The following is an 18,178-nucleotide window of genomic DNA, read 5'->3' as shown; positions in this document are numbered from 1 at the left end:
TCGCAGTGTAAGCTTCATAGTGAACATTACTACATCACTCTCGTCAACTTAGTCCATATCAAAATATATCTTGACTCCATGTAGTGGTTATTTTGGGAAAATCCCAGGTATTTTGAGCAGTAGGATTATAAAAAATATGTGCTAATATAAAATTACATTAAGTAGCCTATATAAAATTGCAAAATGAATCTATCTATCAGTACTTTTTTACTTAAGTACATAAAAAATCGAGTACTTTTGTACTTTCACTCGAGTAAAATTGAAAAAGGAGTACTTTTACTTTTACTGGAGTAATACTTTATTATACGTATCTGTACTTTTACTCAAGTACTTGATTTGTGTACTTCGTCCACCACTGCCGTCCTGTTACTTCTAACCCCCTTTTTTCCTTTCAGCAACCTCCAGCTCCCATAGCAGATGCTAGCGTGAGGCTGCTTCCGCTAGCAGTGCAGGCTACACAGGCTCTTCAGGACGTCACAAACCCCACCCCCTTCCCATGGCCTACAGCTACAGCAGCTGAAGCAAACGTGAGGCTGCCTCCATTTGTAACACAGGCCCACTTCTCTTCCGCTCCCTCATGCTACTAATAACCATTTTTCTGTTCAGTGGTCTCCAGCTCCCATAGCAGACGCTAGCGTGAGGCTGCCTCCGCTAGCGGCACAGGCTACACAGGCTCTTCAGGATGTCACGAACCCCGCTTACTTCCTGTGGCCTAGAGGCTGCCTCTGCCTGCAACACAGGCCCACACATCTCAGTCTTTTCCTCACATTACTAATAACCCCTTTTTCTTTTCAGTGGCCTCCAGCTCCCATAGCAAACCAAAAAAAATTTTCAACATGTTATCAGAGGCTATCTGCTGGATTCTCTCCAATAATTACGCAATCCCTTACTTCATCCACCTTTTAGATGATTTTTCATTCATCTCGCCTCCCGGCTCCATCCCAGCCGTGCATCTAGAGTTATATAGAGTTATAGCCTCTAGTCGCCACAGTGGCCCTGTGGGGGAAAGATTGGTCCACCACCGGCATCGTAGCGCATTGCGATAACGAAGCGGCCGTGCATTGCATCAATAAAGGCCGGTCCAATTCCCCTGCATTAATGCCTTTTCTAAGATGTCGCATTTGGACTTCAGCTTGCAACCAATTCATTTTAAATGCAATCCCGGACCCAAAAAATCAAATAGCTGACACTCTCTCCTGTTCTGCTTTCCAGGAATTCAGGCTGCTGGCGCCGATATTCCCGCAAGCCACCCGCAGCAAAAAAAATAAAAAAACCCTTGTAGATGCCTCCCTCAGTTCTATTCTCCAGGCCGTCTCCCCCAGGACCCTCCAATCCTACTTAACTGCTTGGAGTGGTTTAAAACATTTTCACCACACTTACAACCTGCCTTTCCCTGATTTTTCCCAGCTCACCATCACCTCATTCATCTCCCATCTCAGCGCCAACAAAAAACTCCAAGCCAGCGCTATCGAAGCGGAATTCAATTTTTCCACATGCTCATGTTCGCGCCACATTCTCTCTTCAGATGCCACAGCGGTACCCAGGAGCCAAAGTTTCTTTTCAGATATCACAGAAGTGCCCGCTCCTGCAGGAGCCTGTATCTATACTTCCCACTGCCACAGCAGTGCCTGCTTCCGCAAAAGCATCTTTCTCTCTTCAGATGCCACAGCGGTACCCAGGAGCCAGAGTTTCTTTTCAGATATCACCGAAGTGCCCACTCCGGCAGGAGCTTTTATCTTTACTTCCCACTCATCTCTACTTCCCACTGCCGTAGCAGTGGCCACTCCCGCAGAAGCCTCTTTTTCTTTTCAGATACAGCAGCAGTACTCGCTCCGCCGAGCTCGGAGCCCTCTCCCCGGACAGCACGCCAAATACGCATAACCTTTATTCTGTTTATTATATGTAAGTGTGAACTCGTGAAATGATGTTTTAGTAACAAAGTTCGGGAGGAGCACGTTCAGATAATTAACCCGGCCAATTCATCATCAGCAATTACACTATCTATCCTATCAGCTCGAGAGAGTACCCCAGGTTTGGGAGGAATTACCGAGCTCGGAGCCCTCTCCCCGGACAGCACGCCAAATACGCATAGCCTTTACTCTGTTTATTATATGTAAGTGTGAACTCGTGAATCATTTTTTAATGAATCAATTGCAGTCTTTAAATCGTGATAGGCTGTAATTGCAGTGATTTTTGAACTTTTGAACGAAGCAATTGTTTCACGTGACAAACTAAACGCATTAAGATCAACCACTGTGTTCATTAAAATTAGCCAAAGAATATTATGAACATGTCAGACCTTTTGGCTATGAGATTCAAGTATGTCCTTCTGGAGCTGAAATTATTGCTGTACTTTGATACCTATTTCAAAACACGGGCAGAGGGTATGATTTGGAGTTGTGCCGTAATGCTAGGATTTAACTGGAGGTTGGGTGTGTTAAAAATGTAACACGCTGTTATTGTCAGGATCATGGACCTGTTTTGTTATGTTTTGCCCCTGTTTCTGTTTCCGTGTTCCCTTTTTTGGTCATGTTCCTGTCCTCGTTTAGTTAATTAGTCATTCTGTGCACATGTAAGTAATTATCCCTTGTATTTAAGTTCCTGTTTGTTCAGTCTTCCTTTGTCGGGTCTACTTGTTGTAAACGTCTTCCTTGTGCTCTTTGACTCCCTGTTGGATTATTAAAGACTCTCGTTTTTGTGAAATCTCCACGTCTCCTCATTTCTTCTTGCCCGTGCTCCAGTGAATTGTGACAAAAGACCCAATCGAAACCGTTACCTCCGTGTGTCTACCCTCCGTTTTTGTTTCCGTTGTTTTTTCCCTCAGTGTTTTGTTTCTATTGTGTTTTCTATGGATCCCCTCTCCCGTCCGGAGTACCTCCTCCTCCTGCTCTGGCAGCCCCTCTGCTCACCCTCAGCCCACCATCTATGCAGTGCGAGCTCCGCGGGACTGCCATCCTCCAGCTTCGCCGTGGCTGGAGATTCCCTTGATTCCGCCTCCAGCCTCTAAGCCCCGATTCGGCTCTCCGTCTCCGCCTCAGGCTCCTCCACCACCTGCACCGCCGCCGTTGGTTGGCCCCCTGGAGTCAGCGGCCATTCCTCCTCCATGGTTCCTTCCTCTGTCGGCTCCACTGTGGGTCGCTATCATGGCTGTGGCCTGGGTCCTGCTTGGCTCCTCCTGCTCCAAGTTCCTCCTGTTTCCTCCCTGGCTCCTCCCTCCTTCGTCGCCTCCCTGGTCTCTGTCTGCCGGCCCCCTCCCGGGAGTCCATACTCCTCCTGAGCCACCTCCCAAGTTCCCACCCGTGCCCCCCCTCTGTTGTTCTACGGCGCGAGTACGCACCTTCCGGGAGGGGGACGATATGTCAGGATCATGGACCTGTTTTGTTATGTTTTGCCCCTGTTTCTGTTTCCGTGTTCCCTTTTTTGGTCATGTTCCTGTCCTTGTTTAGTTAATTAGTCATTCTGTGCACCTGTGTTAAGTAATTATCCCTTATATTTAAGTTCCTGTTTGTTCAGTCTTCCTTTGTCGGGTCTACTTGTTGTAAACGTCTACCTTGTGCTCTTTGACTCCCTGTTGGATTATTAACGACTCTCGTTTTTGTGAAATCTCCACGTCTCCTCGTTTCTTCGTGCCCATGCTCCAGCGAATTGTGACAGTTACAGGTTTTTTTTTTTTTTGAATTAGGTTGGTTATTCATAGTATTAATATGAATGACATGGCTCAGATAATTTGGCAAGAATTAGATGAGAAAGTTTGAGTCCATATTGAAATCTCTGACGTTTCATTGCAGTAACTAAGCAAATCGTGCTGCTTGAGAAGCCGTTGAGAGCCTCTTCTGAAACTCAAGAGGGAGTACTTGTGAGATTACTGGGGTCTTTTCAGCAGACAAGTCTGAGAAGCAGGAGACTGAAACAGCTCAGCCAACAATAGTATTCTCAATTGTATATTAACTCAAACAGTAAACTAGAATGTATTGATTGAAACTGTTAATTAACATACAAATTGCTATGACCCCATGTCTCGCTTCTTAAGCAACTGTGCTTCACAGAAAAATGTCAGTTACAAAAAACTCATGTCATGTTTTTGTGACACAACTTGCCTCAGCCCTTTTTATGTATGTGCACCAGTGATTAGAAACAGTCCAAGGAATTAAAATGTAAACAAATATATGAAACATCAGTCATAGTTATTGCAAATTTATCAAAAGTAGACCTATACATAAATTAATATCCAAATAAAATGTTTAGGTCACAACAGCATCTGTTTCTGAATGAATTCAAAATTCATTTATTTGGCATAATTGTTGTTTAATTTCAAAGCTTATTAGCTCAGCCTACTCTACTAGAATGGTAACATTCTTTTATATAATTCTAACAAGTTATATAATTCCAATCAAGACCATGGCTAGCTGGAGTCAGAATGTAAAAATACTATTCAGGAATTAAAAACATTATGCTGGCTTATACACATTGTATATTAACTAGTACACTGGAGTATATATATGCGACTATACATGCAGTTAACTAGTATAAATTCATACATATCTGTAATTTTTCATGCATTGGAGGATAGTTTGGCTTTGCATAAATATCTCATTTGTCTAATTTATCCATTCATGATGTTGCCAGTGGCAGGGTTCTCACTCATGAAAAACCAGAGAATTATAAAATGGTGATTTCCAGGCCTGTAAAATTCATGGAAGTCAATTAAATCTCAAAAGTCATTGAAGGTTCTATAGTGAGCATAAAAATCATTCTATAAATATCATTATCTTCTTCTGTAGCCAGTGTGAGAGTAGCGGCCTTCAAATCTCACAGACTAGAATACGTCGAATCAGCAATGTTTTTCAAGCTTCAAAAACAACTGCAGTAGGAGTGGGAGCCCTGCAGATATATACACCTTTCATCATGTAAAGTCATGTCAGATGTAATTTAAATTGAAAACCTTACGTTTCCTGCACATAGCTCTTTTCTTCTCTCTCATTGCTATCCATTATCTTTGCTAGCCCTTTTGACCACCTATTATCTTGTCTTTTTTTTTTTACTCCTGACTGAGAATGAGTGTTTCTGGTGAGGGGATTAGCGGTGCTGTGTCTGGAGGTGGTGTAGGAGAGCAGTAATACTCAATAATTAATCACCATCAGCAGCGCAGAGCATGGAAGAGTACTCAGGGGTCCCTTGTTAGCTGGGGCCGATCAGTGAAGTGTGAACAGTCTGCAAGCCCTTTTAAACCACATACACACCTGATCAATATTCTGAATTTCAATTCATGCTAAGGGCACGGAAAGACCGTTAGTGTTCTCTGACTTTTTCATGGCTGTGATGTATGGTGAGGGTACAGCACCTGTAGTCAAGGTTACATGTGCACTAACAAGTCAGTGTCATAAAAAAAATCTTTCAGGAGTCCATATTTGAGTCTATATTTATTGTTTCTCATTTCCTGCTTTCGCACTCAGTCACGCACACACACACTTTATGCCCCCGAGCGTGTTCGACTTCTACTCTGATATTTGGCTGGCACGAGAAAGCTGGAACTGCCACAATAAATAATGGAGTCCACAAAGACCAGCGTGGTCTTTATCTTTTTCCCCCCTCATTCTTTTATAAATACAAGCCCACACATACAATAACACAAACACACACATGCACACACGTCTATTTGGCTCTCTTGTGAACCGTCATATGTGTACTGTCTGAATATAGATGTGGCTCAGGTTGTCCTTGAGTCATTCGTTCTGCTGTCTCGTAAGTGTGTGTGTGTGTGGGGTTTTTTAACGATGTGTGTATCTCTGTTCATAACGCAGCTCTCTTCCTCCAGGGGCACTGTTATATTTACCGCATGGTAAATGTGTTGACTGTCAGGCCTGGAGATGTGGAGAGTTTAAATTGGATTAAATCATAAAATCACCACATCAATCATTCACAGCTGGGCCCGCCGCCACACGCCTGTCCATGTGCATGTGTGTGAGCGACCGTACATGTGTATGTGGATATTAGCTGCAATGAGAAATGAGGAAGACCTTCTGTGTACGCCTCTAACTGGACGGTGATTGAATTGCCAATTGTGAGTGGGGAAAAAAGCAGCGCTCATTTGGACTGATTTGATCTTAAAAGTGTTCAGTCTGGCAGATGATTAGGTGACTGTGTGATTTAACAGGTGACTGAATGATTGGGGATGATTAGTGTTATTTGCTAAGTCACGCATCTCTAGCATCACTTTTTAAAAAAGCGTTAACCCTAAGGCTGGAAATATGGCACATAACTCATCCCACATTGTTTGTTTGTACTACCTTGAATCATGCGGCTTGTTGAGGAGAGGCATGTTTGTTACTTTTCTAAGCAACTGAAATATATATAGAGAGAATATAAATGCAAAACAGCAAATTACATAAAATGAAGCAAATGAAATTATGTATTTTATATAATGCATAATATATGTATAATTTACCTTTTTTTCTTATTTGCTCATTTATTTTTTGTGCTAAAATGGGATGAAAAATCTTGTTGAAGCTATATATTTAGATTAAGGGATAGTGTTCTGAGTGACACTACATGTCACTCAGAACACCCCAGTAACCGCATAGCAACACCCTGGCAACCACCCACTATAGTCTAGTATCATTGCAGCAAATTTTGCATGGGAAGGCACTACTTAATAATCAACAAAATCTCAAGGTAGTTTATAACTGTTTTACATTTTGCTGAACTGTTTGCAAATTCATATGAATTTGTATGATCTTGTTCATATGTTTTCCTACAATCTGCTTACGCCCCCGTTACAGTTACTTTTAATGTTTTTTTCCCCCCTAAAAATTATGGGTGGGAGAAAATATTGATTCTCCGATGCAATGCGATTCTCTCTTCAACGATTCTGAATCTGATTCTGCTTATATAATTTAATAAAAATGCATAAAATAAATGTGATATAAAATTTATATGAAAATGTTGCCATGTGAGTAATATAAAAAATTGAGAATGCAACACATCGTGATGCATTGTGATATCGAATTGAATCGAATCATTGACATGATAATTGTAATCAAATCGAATTGTGAAACCAGTGAAGATTCATACCCCTACTAAAAATGTACATTTTCAGATGATTCACATTGTACAGTTTCATCTGAAATCAACATATTATCATTTTTCTGTGAAATCTGGTTGGCCATAATTTATTTTTGTTATTTACTTACTCTTATGACATACCAAGCTTGTATGGCTTTCTTTGTTTTTTGCACTGGTTGCTGTTTTCAATGCAATTATAATGAATGTGGACTGGAACTTTTAAGCTTTAAAATGGATTATAAAGTATCAGAAATGTCCCATATGATATGCCATATTAAAAAAAAAAACACTAAAGACCTTTCCACACTGAGCGCTATGCGAAAAAGCGAGGCGTATCGTCGAGCGGTGCTTTCACACCGAGCACGAAATGATTGTTCGCCTTCTGCTAATTCACGTCTGCACGCTAGGTGGCGCTGAACAACAATGCCTTTTTCCTCAGATATGTATCTCGTATATGGATTTAACATCTAAATTAAGATAAAGTTTGGTTCTACACCAGAAACACAAACTATCTATAATGCTTACAAGAATAGGCTACATCCTAAAATATAATTAGAAGTACAATTATCATCAAGCAACACTTGAAAATGTATTTCAGTGGGCAATTAATAGAAATGTTATTCTGAATAAAGAACATGTGAGAATAAATCTGTTCTCAAATACCAACGATAACAAGAACTCAGCATCCACTCTCTTCTCTTATACGGGATAACTCTTCTACGGTGTTTGTTTTCACTGGTTTTCGAAACGGCGCCACCATTCTCACCCTTCAACAGCAGCTGCTCTGGTCATATGATCCTAGCTCAAATCTTATTGGACGGCACGTGTTTTCGCTTTGCGAAACTGAAAAGATTTGTCTGGCATTTTCGGTTGCGAATGTTCACTTCTATGTGGAAGCATCCATAGAAATGTATTTATTCCGGCGCGTCTAACTCTTCTACGGTGTTTGTTTTCACTGGTTTTCGAAACGGCGCCACCATTCTCACCCTTCAACAGCAGCTGCTCTGGTCATATGATCCTAGCTCAAATCTTATTGGACGGCACGTGTTTTCGCTTTGCGAAACTGAAAAGATTTGTCGGACTGGTGCGAAAAAAAACATTCGCATTTTCGGTTGCGAATGTTCACTTCTATGTGGAAGCATCCATAGAAATGTATTTATTCCGGCGCGTCATCGCATCCGATATTCGTTTCGCATTTTCGCGCTCAGTGTGGAAAGGCCTTAAGGTTGTGTGAGGAACATATGGAAGTCATTGTTCACTGATCATTTTCTCCTCCATATTATTTGTTGTGATTCATTGAGAGAGCTGAACTGACCATATCAGTCAGATTTGTGAACGAATCATTCACATTTTGTGAACTGGATTAGCCAATTCATTAAAGAGATCTGACTTGAAAAACAATCAATTCACAATTTAGACATTGCTGCTTCCTGGATGAATACATCAGAGGACGGATATCAAGATTTTCAGTTAATAATTGCCTAAATGGGTCTGTTCCAGAACAGTCCTATAAAATGTACCTTTTATGTTTCACTGCGGAAAGATAGTCGTTTGGGTTTGGAACAGCATGAGGATGAGTAAATGTTGACAGAATTTTCATTTTTGGGTGAACTATCCCTTTAATTAAAGCCGTAATAAGTGATCTCATACGCATTAACTGGTGGCTGTGAAAATGTGAAATCTTTATATTCTACCTTTTCTCATTTTTTTTTCTCTCTGTTTCTCTCTCCTCTAAGATTATGTGTGGGAGAGGGATGATAAGCCATTTAAAGAGATCACAAGAGCACTCTCTCTCTTTCGCCCCTTTGCCTTTTTAACACACACACACACACAAAATAAAGTCTATTAACCTCTCAAATGCTACTGTTCCTGATGGGATTTAGGCCTTCCAGTGTCTGAATTTGGCATGCAATTCATCATCAGTAGAATGTTATTGTAAGATAATTACGGATGAAGAGGAAGGGTTTGCACACACTTATTAAGTTTACATTAATTATTTGAAAAAAGACGGGAAGCAGGGAATATAGGTGTTATTTGATTAGATATAACATGTCTTAGAGGGAATTCCAAGAATACCGTATAGCTGCAGGGAGTAATTTAGAGGTCTGCGTTAAAGTGACAGAAGCAGTGCATCATGGGGGAGTCATGTGACAGGACTGTGAAATGAATTATGAACCTGAAATGATGTTAAGGTGCTTTATCAACTGGAGACTTCAAATAAAACCGTAAACAGCGGTGATTATGGGTGGTTGACATGTATATGCAGTACTTGTGTTTTGAGAAATGTATTTTTCACACTGTATTTATTTATATTAACTGCAAAAAAAATGGTGAAAAACAGTTACAGCAATTAAAATATACCATTTTCCTTATCCTTTAATGTATTATTTACCTACAATCTTGAAAAATGTTCATGTTCCTTGTTAACCATCCATATATATTTGCCTTTGAATCCAGTTACCAAACTCTGTGCCTCTTTATTAATGAATATATGAGTCAAATTTGGGTTCAATAGACTTCAGAGGCTTGCGCATAGCATTCAGATATCTAGTTCGCCTCTCTGATAGCTCTCATCATTTGTTCTTACACTTTAAAGGGAGATGATACACTAAATCATTACTGCATATCTTTTTTTTTTCTGACCTCTTTGTTAACGAGTTTAATTAATTCTCTTAAAATGTTACACACCCAGAGTTCTTTTTAATAATCGTGGGTGTCCTACATTACTCAAACATTTAAGAAACACCCATTCAAGGAGAGAGGACAAAGCAATCAGTGTGTGCTTATTCTCCGATGGAAATGGTTTGGATGCCCTCTGAAAACAGGCTTCTATAACCTCTCAGGTGGGAGAATTGTGTGGACGTTGTGCACAGACAGCAAACGGAGATTAAAATAGATTTCAAATATGACCACAGAACGCAGGTGATTGAGTGGCTTCGTGGGAAGGCAGAGAAATCAGATAAAATATGAAGAAGTCATACTTTAATATGATTTGACCAAGAAAGAAATGCTTAAAGATTGTATCTCTCTTAGCTTTGTATCACACATATACATATATATGGAGAAAGTAAGAAAGCAAAAATGTCTGAATTCCAGAGAAATTAAATTTTGCATACTTTACACATTATTGCTGGAACTGTGTACATAAAGCAAGTATATGGAGAGCAGAAAGTTATTATAAATACATATATTTGGGGGCCATTTGCCATTTCTATTATGAAAAATTATGTATTGCTCTGATTAATATATTCAGATATGCTTTAATTATTCATACATATATTCATGAAACATTCATTTTTTATTTTACAGTGCAGTTGTATTATAATAATGCAGATTATGATGATGATGATTATTATTGTTATTATTATTATTACTATATAATCCCCATCAGAGCTCCTCACATGATGTGAAGAATCTGAGGCAACAGAGTTTCAGTTGATAAGAAAATGATAAAAATTAAATGAACTTGGATACTGTTCAAATTATATGGCCTTAATGTGGTGATTTTTCCCCCCATGGTATCAAATATTGTAGAATATCAAGGTCCTGTAACAAAGTTAGAAATTTTAGTATTGTAACAAGTCAGTATGAACAACTACAGTAGATTTGTATGTTATGGCCAAGCAAAGCGCACGACACTGACAAGGTACGCGATACAGTACGACACCAAACGCCATTTTTTTCAGGTTTCTGCTCCTTGAAGGTTTGTACTACCTCTACACTAAAGACAAAAATGGAATTTGTATCATTTTCATAAATGTCAGTATAACAAATAATTAGTAGTGTCATTTGTCAATATAAACATCGTTTGCATGTTTACTGAATACAATATATGGGGTGGTGCATGGCAGTTGTTAAGGTATTCTGGCTAATTTTATTGTTTTGAAATCATATTTATCAATTCAATCATATTATTAAAGGTTGCTTTGTTGCAGCTAAGGTATTCTGAGCAGCATTTACTCTTGAGTGTTGCTATGTGGCCAGTAAAACCAACTAGATTTGTACATTTCTGAATAAATTGTGAGTGGGTGGTTGCTATACTTGAGTGTTTTTTTAGTATGTTACTATGTGGTTGCTAAGGTATACTGAGGGGTGTTTTAAAGCAACAAGCCTCAAGAAGCCATGGTTTACAGTGATTTTTAGAACAGCTAAGGGATGTTGTTATACCGGGCAAGGTCTCATAAAATAAACACAAAGCAATAAAAATCTATTAATTTATTGGTAACAAATAACCATTTTTCCACCAAGTTCTTCAGCAATGTCTAGCAGCAACGAAGTAATACTGATGTAATAAGGTCAAATGTTTGTTTATAGAGTATTTTACAATGTCTTCGAATGCGGCTCAGCCAATCATAATCAAGAATCGGAATTATCCATTTTACATACTTTATTAAAAACCATTATATTAAAGATTTCTAATCGGATGGTAATGTATACTGAGTGTTTTTAGCATGTTGCTTTGGTGTTCTGGGTGGTTGCTTACTAGCCCAGATCAAAATAGCCCAGCAAATCTCTATAGTATTGTTTAATGTAAGTCTATGGGGTTTTTCCAACAGTATTATCACTCAAAAACTGCCCAGTCATTTAAAAAAATATACTGTAAACCAGTAGGGGACTGCAATAATAATAATGTTTTCGAATAGATTTCTTAAACACACTCTTCTATTGTTCCAGTAAAGTAGTCCTGCCCCAAATTCACGCCATTGGTTGAGTCAGAAGTTAAAATGTCGGGCCGCTCAAACAAACAGAGCAGTGTTTGACAGCGTCACCGTGTTTACCCACTTCACGAAGTCAGCCTACTGGGTTTTAACATCGACAAAATTACACACTTCACCTTTAAATCTTGTGTTTGGCAGAAAAGCAAATGCAGGTCTGGACGTGGGTAGCTTGTGCTTGTATGTTGCCTGTATGACATGTGAGGTTTCTATCTGTGTCTCCGTCAGGCTGGAGAGGAAGATGACAGCTCTCAACCCAGTGCTGTTCCTGCTCTGCGGTGTCTCTGTGTCTCTGACTCTGAAGGTGGTGTCAAAGAGAGGCTCAGGTATGTCCAATTTCTGTCTGTCTCTCTCTCTCTCTCTCTCTCTCTCTCTCTCATTACTCACAGAGGGCTTGCTCTTCGCATTAAAGGGTAACATCAAATATTATTTCACGGCGTAATGAAAGCTGCTATGCTAAACTGCTCTCACCGGCCATGTGACTGTACATATTAAAGCTTAATTTAATGCAGCATTGATTGTGAAGGTCATTCTTGTGTGCTGAGATGGTGAGTGTGTATGTGTGCTTTCCTTTACGCACAAGTAGGCAAGTACATAATCACCAAACTGCACACACACACAAATGGCGAGAAAATGTGTGTGTGTATGGCTGACTTGGAAAAAGAGCATAAAATGTGAGCCAAGACCACCATGTACTCCAGATAATTAGGTGCAGGGAGGTGTTATGAGTTAAGCTGCAGTTTTATGTTCCTCTGGACCAAAATTTGTATTTCCTGATACCTCCGTTTTCTCCTGTAGCATAATGACAACACAAAAAAGAGTTACTCAATTACTGAAACTCAAGGTGTTCACTGAAAATGATCTAAAAATATAAACCCTATTTCAGAGTTGGCTGAAGAAACAGTTATAATGTACAGTCTGATGGAAACTGGCGGGAGTCTTTTGAGGACAATTTCAGCATCTTGCCTTAAAGTCAGCATGAAATGGCATTCGCAACCCATTATACTTCCATAAGTAGCCATATTTCCGATTGAAACAGGATATTCAAGCAGAAAAAAATGTAGAATGGCAGTTGATTTTATCTGTAAGCACTTGATTGGATTGTGAAAAGTGGTCGTTATGTACCAGAATAGAGCCAGATCTGCATGGGTGTTTGCTAAAACAGTTCTTAAATTGCTATTTGGTTTTTGGTTATCCAATTCATTCCAAAATCAAGCAACAAGGAAAGTCAATTCAGAGATGAAATGATGATGAAAGATTCTTTTTTGGAATGGCATTCTTTTTTTTTTCTTTTTGACCCATCAGAATGTTACAACTTCTTCATCTTCATAACTTCAGTGATCTTCTTCACTGGTGTGGACTTCCAATCATTTAGTCCACTTAAACCTCTATCCATTTTTGCAATTGACTGCAAGCTTACATTCAGATCTGCTATTTTAAGAATCTAGCACTAGTTTATGTTGCACTGGTTGTCTTAGACTAAAATTGGCCCATAGTGGCATAGATAAGTTTTAGGTATTGATTCCATTGTTGAAATGTGCTATTCACAGTCAGCCACCATTGATTCATTGCATAAACAAAGGTTACCTGATAACAAAAGGGTTACCAAGATAATGAGGAGTATCTGGTTGGTCATGTGCTCTCAGCTTATAGTGACCACCATATGTAGAATAAAAAAGCTTTAATAAGGCAAATTGCATTTTGGACTACCTGTAGCTTGTTTACTGAAGATGCAGGACAATCACCTAGCAGTGCATTTCAATAGTCCAGTGTAGAGGTCATGAATGCATGAACTAGCTTTCTCATGTTAAATGATATCTCATGTTAGTGTCCATGATTTTAAACTGCTCACTAAAGAAGTAATATTCTTTTCTGCTGGGGTAAAACTTTTAATTTTAAGAAATGTTAAGAATGTGCAATGTTAAGAAAGTAAATAGAGTCCATTTTGATTTCATGGTGACTTTAAAAGTACAGTCATCTTATGAGAACGCACCTCAATGCAGCCTTGAAAAGACACTCGAAATCCACACGTTTGAAATCACTTAAAGCACAGCCTTACAAAGACCTTTGGCCATGGGGGTGTTGAAGGCACACTACTTTAAAGGTTTTTTGAAGGCACTCTAAAATTACAGTGGTGCAGGACTGCCACCGACCGCTGTGTGATGAAAGCATGCCGGATGTAATGTCTAGTACATGTAATCAAGATGTACTCAAATTTGTACATGCTGGCTTTCCTTATAGGAATGTCTGAGGGCAACGTCTGTTGCTTGCTGTTGATTACCAAAAATAATATTTTTGATGCACTCCTCTGTAAAAAAAACCCGAATGGGATTTAGTTTACAGTAATACACAGACTATAGCAACCATTGCAGAGCGTTTTCTCCTTAAAAGAGCAGTGTATCAAAGACAGTCTTAAAATGTGGTTTAAAACCACCCTTGTTCCCTACCATCACAAACATGTAACCAATCTTGTCAACTTGCAGGGTGGGGCTTTTCATATCATTTGCTGTCTGGGATGGCAAAAGGGAACATGGTTTGTGTAACTTTAGCAACACATTATTAGCTGTTTGATAACGTAGTCAAGCCAAAGGCTAATGATATCAATTTTCTTTGTGTTGTAGAGAGCGATACATAAAATGCATTACCATTCTTATTAGGGCTGTCAGTTTAACGCGTTAACTTAATGAATTAGTTATGAAAAAATAACGCAAATAAAACATTTGAATACAGTTAACGCACTGGCCCCTCCCCCAGACCTGTAGGTCACCTTACATTTCACATAGTTGACTGTTGACAAAAATATGATGCAGGGAAACAACTCCATAAATGCAGTTATGCCCTAAAATTCAAGATATTGGGGCAAAATTGCCCCTGTATGCGTTTTTGTCTCATATTTATATCATACCATATCACACACGAGTGCTGATTTTGTCCCGAATATCATGAGTTTAAATGTGATTTATACAACAGTTCAGTAAATAAGAAGTTGATATTGTGTTATATTTTAAACACAATCATGTGTTTTTGCTCAATTTTGCAGAGAACATATGACCTTTTAAGCCATAGCAGAATTGTTTCGCATCTCCGAGCAACACAGCAGTGTTTAGTTTCTGAATGAATCCGCATTTCGAACGAATCGTGTGAACCAATGATTCAAAAGCCCATTTATAAAGAGAGCCGTTTACTTCATTCCTGAATGAATCAGCCGTTTGAACGAATCGAATGAAGACATTTACCGCCACCTGCTGGCAGATTTAGTTTCTTAATTAGAGTATCATTTCATAAAAAAAAATAAAATAATAATAAAAATAAAAACATGAAAGGGATAGTACACACAAAAAAAATCAATTCTGTCATAATTTACTCACCCTCATGTCGTTTCAAACCTTTCTTTTGTGGAACATAAAAGAAGGTATTTTGAAGACTTGGTAACGAAACTGTTTTGGTTTACAATGACTTTCACTGTATGAAAAAAATACTGAGATGTTTCTCAAATTATCTTCTTTTATGTACCATAGTTTATGTTAGGCCGTTGTAGCCTAAATGTTTGTGTGTAATGCATTTTATATTGAATCAAATAAAATATTTCTTTCTAAAGCTACAATTTGTAATGTCTACTTGGTACTTTTTCATTTAACACAAAACTAGCTTTAAATAATCTTTTGTTGGTATTTTCACAGTCCTATTTAATTAGATTCATTAATCGAAACATCATGTAATTAATTAATTAATTAAAATTTTTAATCGACTGTCAGCCCTAGGCTAATTCTTATACATCGACTTGTAGATGACCCCATATGATTTGCTCTTCATTTTCTTTGCAGTCAGTTTGGTTCTAACATATATAGCTGAATGAAGCTAATATTGCCACTTGTTGTTGTTTACCATTTACTACTTCAGTTAACCAAGTGAAATAAAAAATGGAAGAAATTATTTTTACATTTAAACATGTCATTTTGATTATCAAATATGAGTTTTAAGGGATAAAATTGCTGACTTTAAAATAAACATGTTTACTTTTGCTTGGTATCACACAATGTAGTCTTCTCAACTTGACCTTCCATATAACCAGATGTAATATTAGCTCTTTTTTTTTTTTTTTGAATGCACTGGCCATATTCAGACATTTTTTTACTCACGGGTTTGTTAAAAATGTTAATTAATCCACTCGCTGAAGTTGACATGCAACCTAATGATGTCATGTGACACTGTTGCATACAGCATTCTGTTTCACGTACTTAAAAAGATTAGTATGCAGTACAGTACATACTATGCAGTATGCAATACACTAGTTTTCCATTCCAAGCAACTGTTAGGAGCTGCACTCACAGAAGTTTCATCACTTATGCATGACCAGGAGTTCGTCCACCCGGAAAGTAGTCCCACCTCAACGGGACGATTCAGACAATTTCACAACTCAGGTAACACACAGAATTCTAATAACAGCTTTAGTAAAAACACAAGCTTCATATTTTCCAAATTCTTATATGTGGCAATTGACACTGTAATACAGTTCGTAATTCGGAAGAAGGACGAGGAAGTCAGGGGTGGCGGGTAAACTCTTTATTCGCTCCCCCACAACAAAAATCAAACATAAAGTAAGCGCTGCTTCTGCCATGGGACTACTATGAGCCGCCTGGAAAAGCATTTCCCGACGGCTTTTTGGGACTAATAACTGGGTTGTATTTCTTTTTGTCTGGGTATCTTGGGTCACCCGATACAACCTATCTTTTATAAGGGAAAAATAAGGATACGAGAGAGGTTGGTCAGGCTGGAGAAGCTGTCCGTCGATGGTGCGGACCCGGTCATACGCATTTTTAAGCGTCTCATCACGAGACTGCTCCAGCGGAAAGTCATCTAGCTCAGGGGATATAAGCTCCGCCCTCGCTCTCGTTTCCTCTGAGTCAGTCTGCGACGGTCCCGAAACCGCATCCCCAGCCTGTGCCACCGCTTCTCCGTTTCCCAGCCCTGTCTCCCAAGAAGCATCCGCACACTCCTCCAACTCTCTCCCCTCTCCCAGGTCTGCGGGCGCTTTTCTCTCGTCTCTCCCCCAATCACTGGAATTACAAACAGGTGTTAATCATTATTCACTTGACCTCCTTATCACCGCTCGTCTCCAAACCCTTTCTCCCGCTGCAGCCTTTCGCCTTCCCACGCCCCCCTCGCCACAGACACGTTCTCCAAAACCGAAAGTAGCCTGTAATATTCCTATAATGAAATGGGGAAGTGTGTTGAAACCAGCAAGAGAGTTTTATTGGACGGTTTGTATACTCTGCACTGTTCAGCTCAGTGACGCTTCTGACTGTATTGCGGCAGAATCAAAGCTTCAAAGACACTATTAAATGTCAGTCACATCAACATCACTCTCTGTGCTGAAAATGAAATAATAACTCTTTCCCTTTCCATCTGATCATCTCAGCAGAGGCCCAAGGCATGGCCCAGACATCAGTATGTGTGCGTGAATGTGTGCGTGTTCGTGACTTTGAGCGACACAAACACACATCTCATCAGCACAGCATGCATTCCTCTTGATGTGTTTTAAAGGACTTCACAGCTGTAATTGAACAAGGACACGTTCTGATTGGTTATGAAATATCAAGCTCTAATTGTCTTTTGCATTATGGATTATGCTGAAATTTGAATGCAGATTTATGAAAAGAGATTTGAGAAATGAGATGAAAAATGTCATCCTTAGAGATGAAGAGGGAAGGTTCTTTTCTAAAGAAATTATTTAAGTTGATTTGAGGCTGATTCATTGGTGCATTTTACAAGAATTTTGCTGATGATATTCGTATTAGGCTTGTAAAAAGAACATTTGGTGATTTCAAGGAAGGGCAAGACCTCATTAAACAAAAATAGCTTGCAAATGGACTAGTCAAGGTAGACACCATGTTTAATTTGACGTGAATGAAACCAAGGCTGTGAGAAGTGCAGTTAGTTTAATGGATTGTATGTTCTTCGGTGAAGTCAAATTTTTCACAATCCAACCCATAACCCAACATTTTTTGCATTTTTTTGTTCACTAGAATTTTTTTGAAAAGCTATATTTCATTGACTAACAGCAATTAAATGTATCCCTTACAGCCTCTTTTTGATCTGTCTTGACTAGATCCCTTCTCACCAATGTCTTATTATTTGTTATCCTTGAAATTCAAGAAAGTTAAATGATTTGTTCAAGTCCTCCTGGGAAGATTTTTTTTATGTGTTGGGATGTCATAATTACAACATTAGGTGCCTTCAAATCAGTTTGGCTGGATCAAGATGCTGATGTACTTTTTATACTTAGTTTTTTATTTATTTATTTTTTTTGTGATGGTTATGTAAACAGAATTATTATGCATTACATTCCATTGTAAATATTATTGTATTTTGTACATGCAATTTAGCTAATTTTATAATAT

At 38.9% G+C, this 18,178-nt stretch overlaps 1 protein-coding gene across 1 annotated transcript in view; it reads left to right on the top strand.

Annotated features, from left to right (window-relative positions):
* Nucleotides 1-18,178, top strand: part of il1rapl1a (interleukin 1 receptor accessory protein-like 1a) — an 81,800-nt gene that overhangs the window by 9,260 nt on the left and 54,362 nt on the right. Inside the window, exon 2 of the mRNA XM_016509676.1 lies at nucleotides 12,006-12,103. Coding sequence (XP_016365162.1) covers nucleotides 12,019-12,103 — 85 coding nt within the window. The 5' untranslated portion in view covers nucleotides 12,006-12,018. The remainder of the gene's footprint in view (nucleotides 1-12,005; nucleotides 12,104-18,178) is intronic.

Source organism: Sinocyclocheilus rhinocerous, unplaced genomic scaffold, assembly GCF_001515625.1.
Source record: "Sinocyclocheilus rhinocerous isolate Xijiao unplaced genomic scaffold, SAMN03320098_v1.1 scaffold2369, whole genome shotgun sequence".
Taxonomy (NCBI): Eukaryota; Metazoa; Chordata; class Actinopteri; order Cypriniformes; family Cyprinidae; genus Sinocyclocheilus; species Sinocyclocheilus rhinocerous.
Note: the sequence above shows the minus strand (reverse complement) of the source record. Positions and strands in the feature narration are given on the sequence as shown.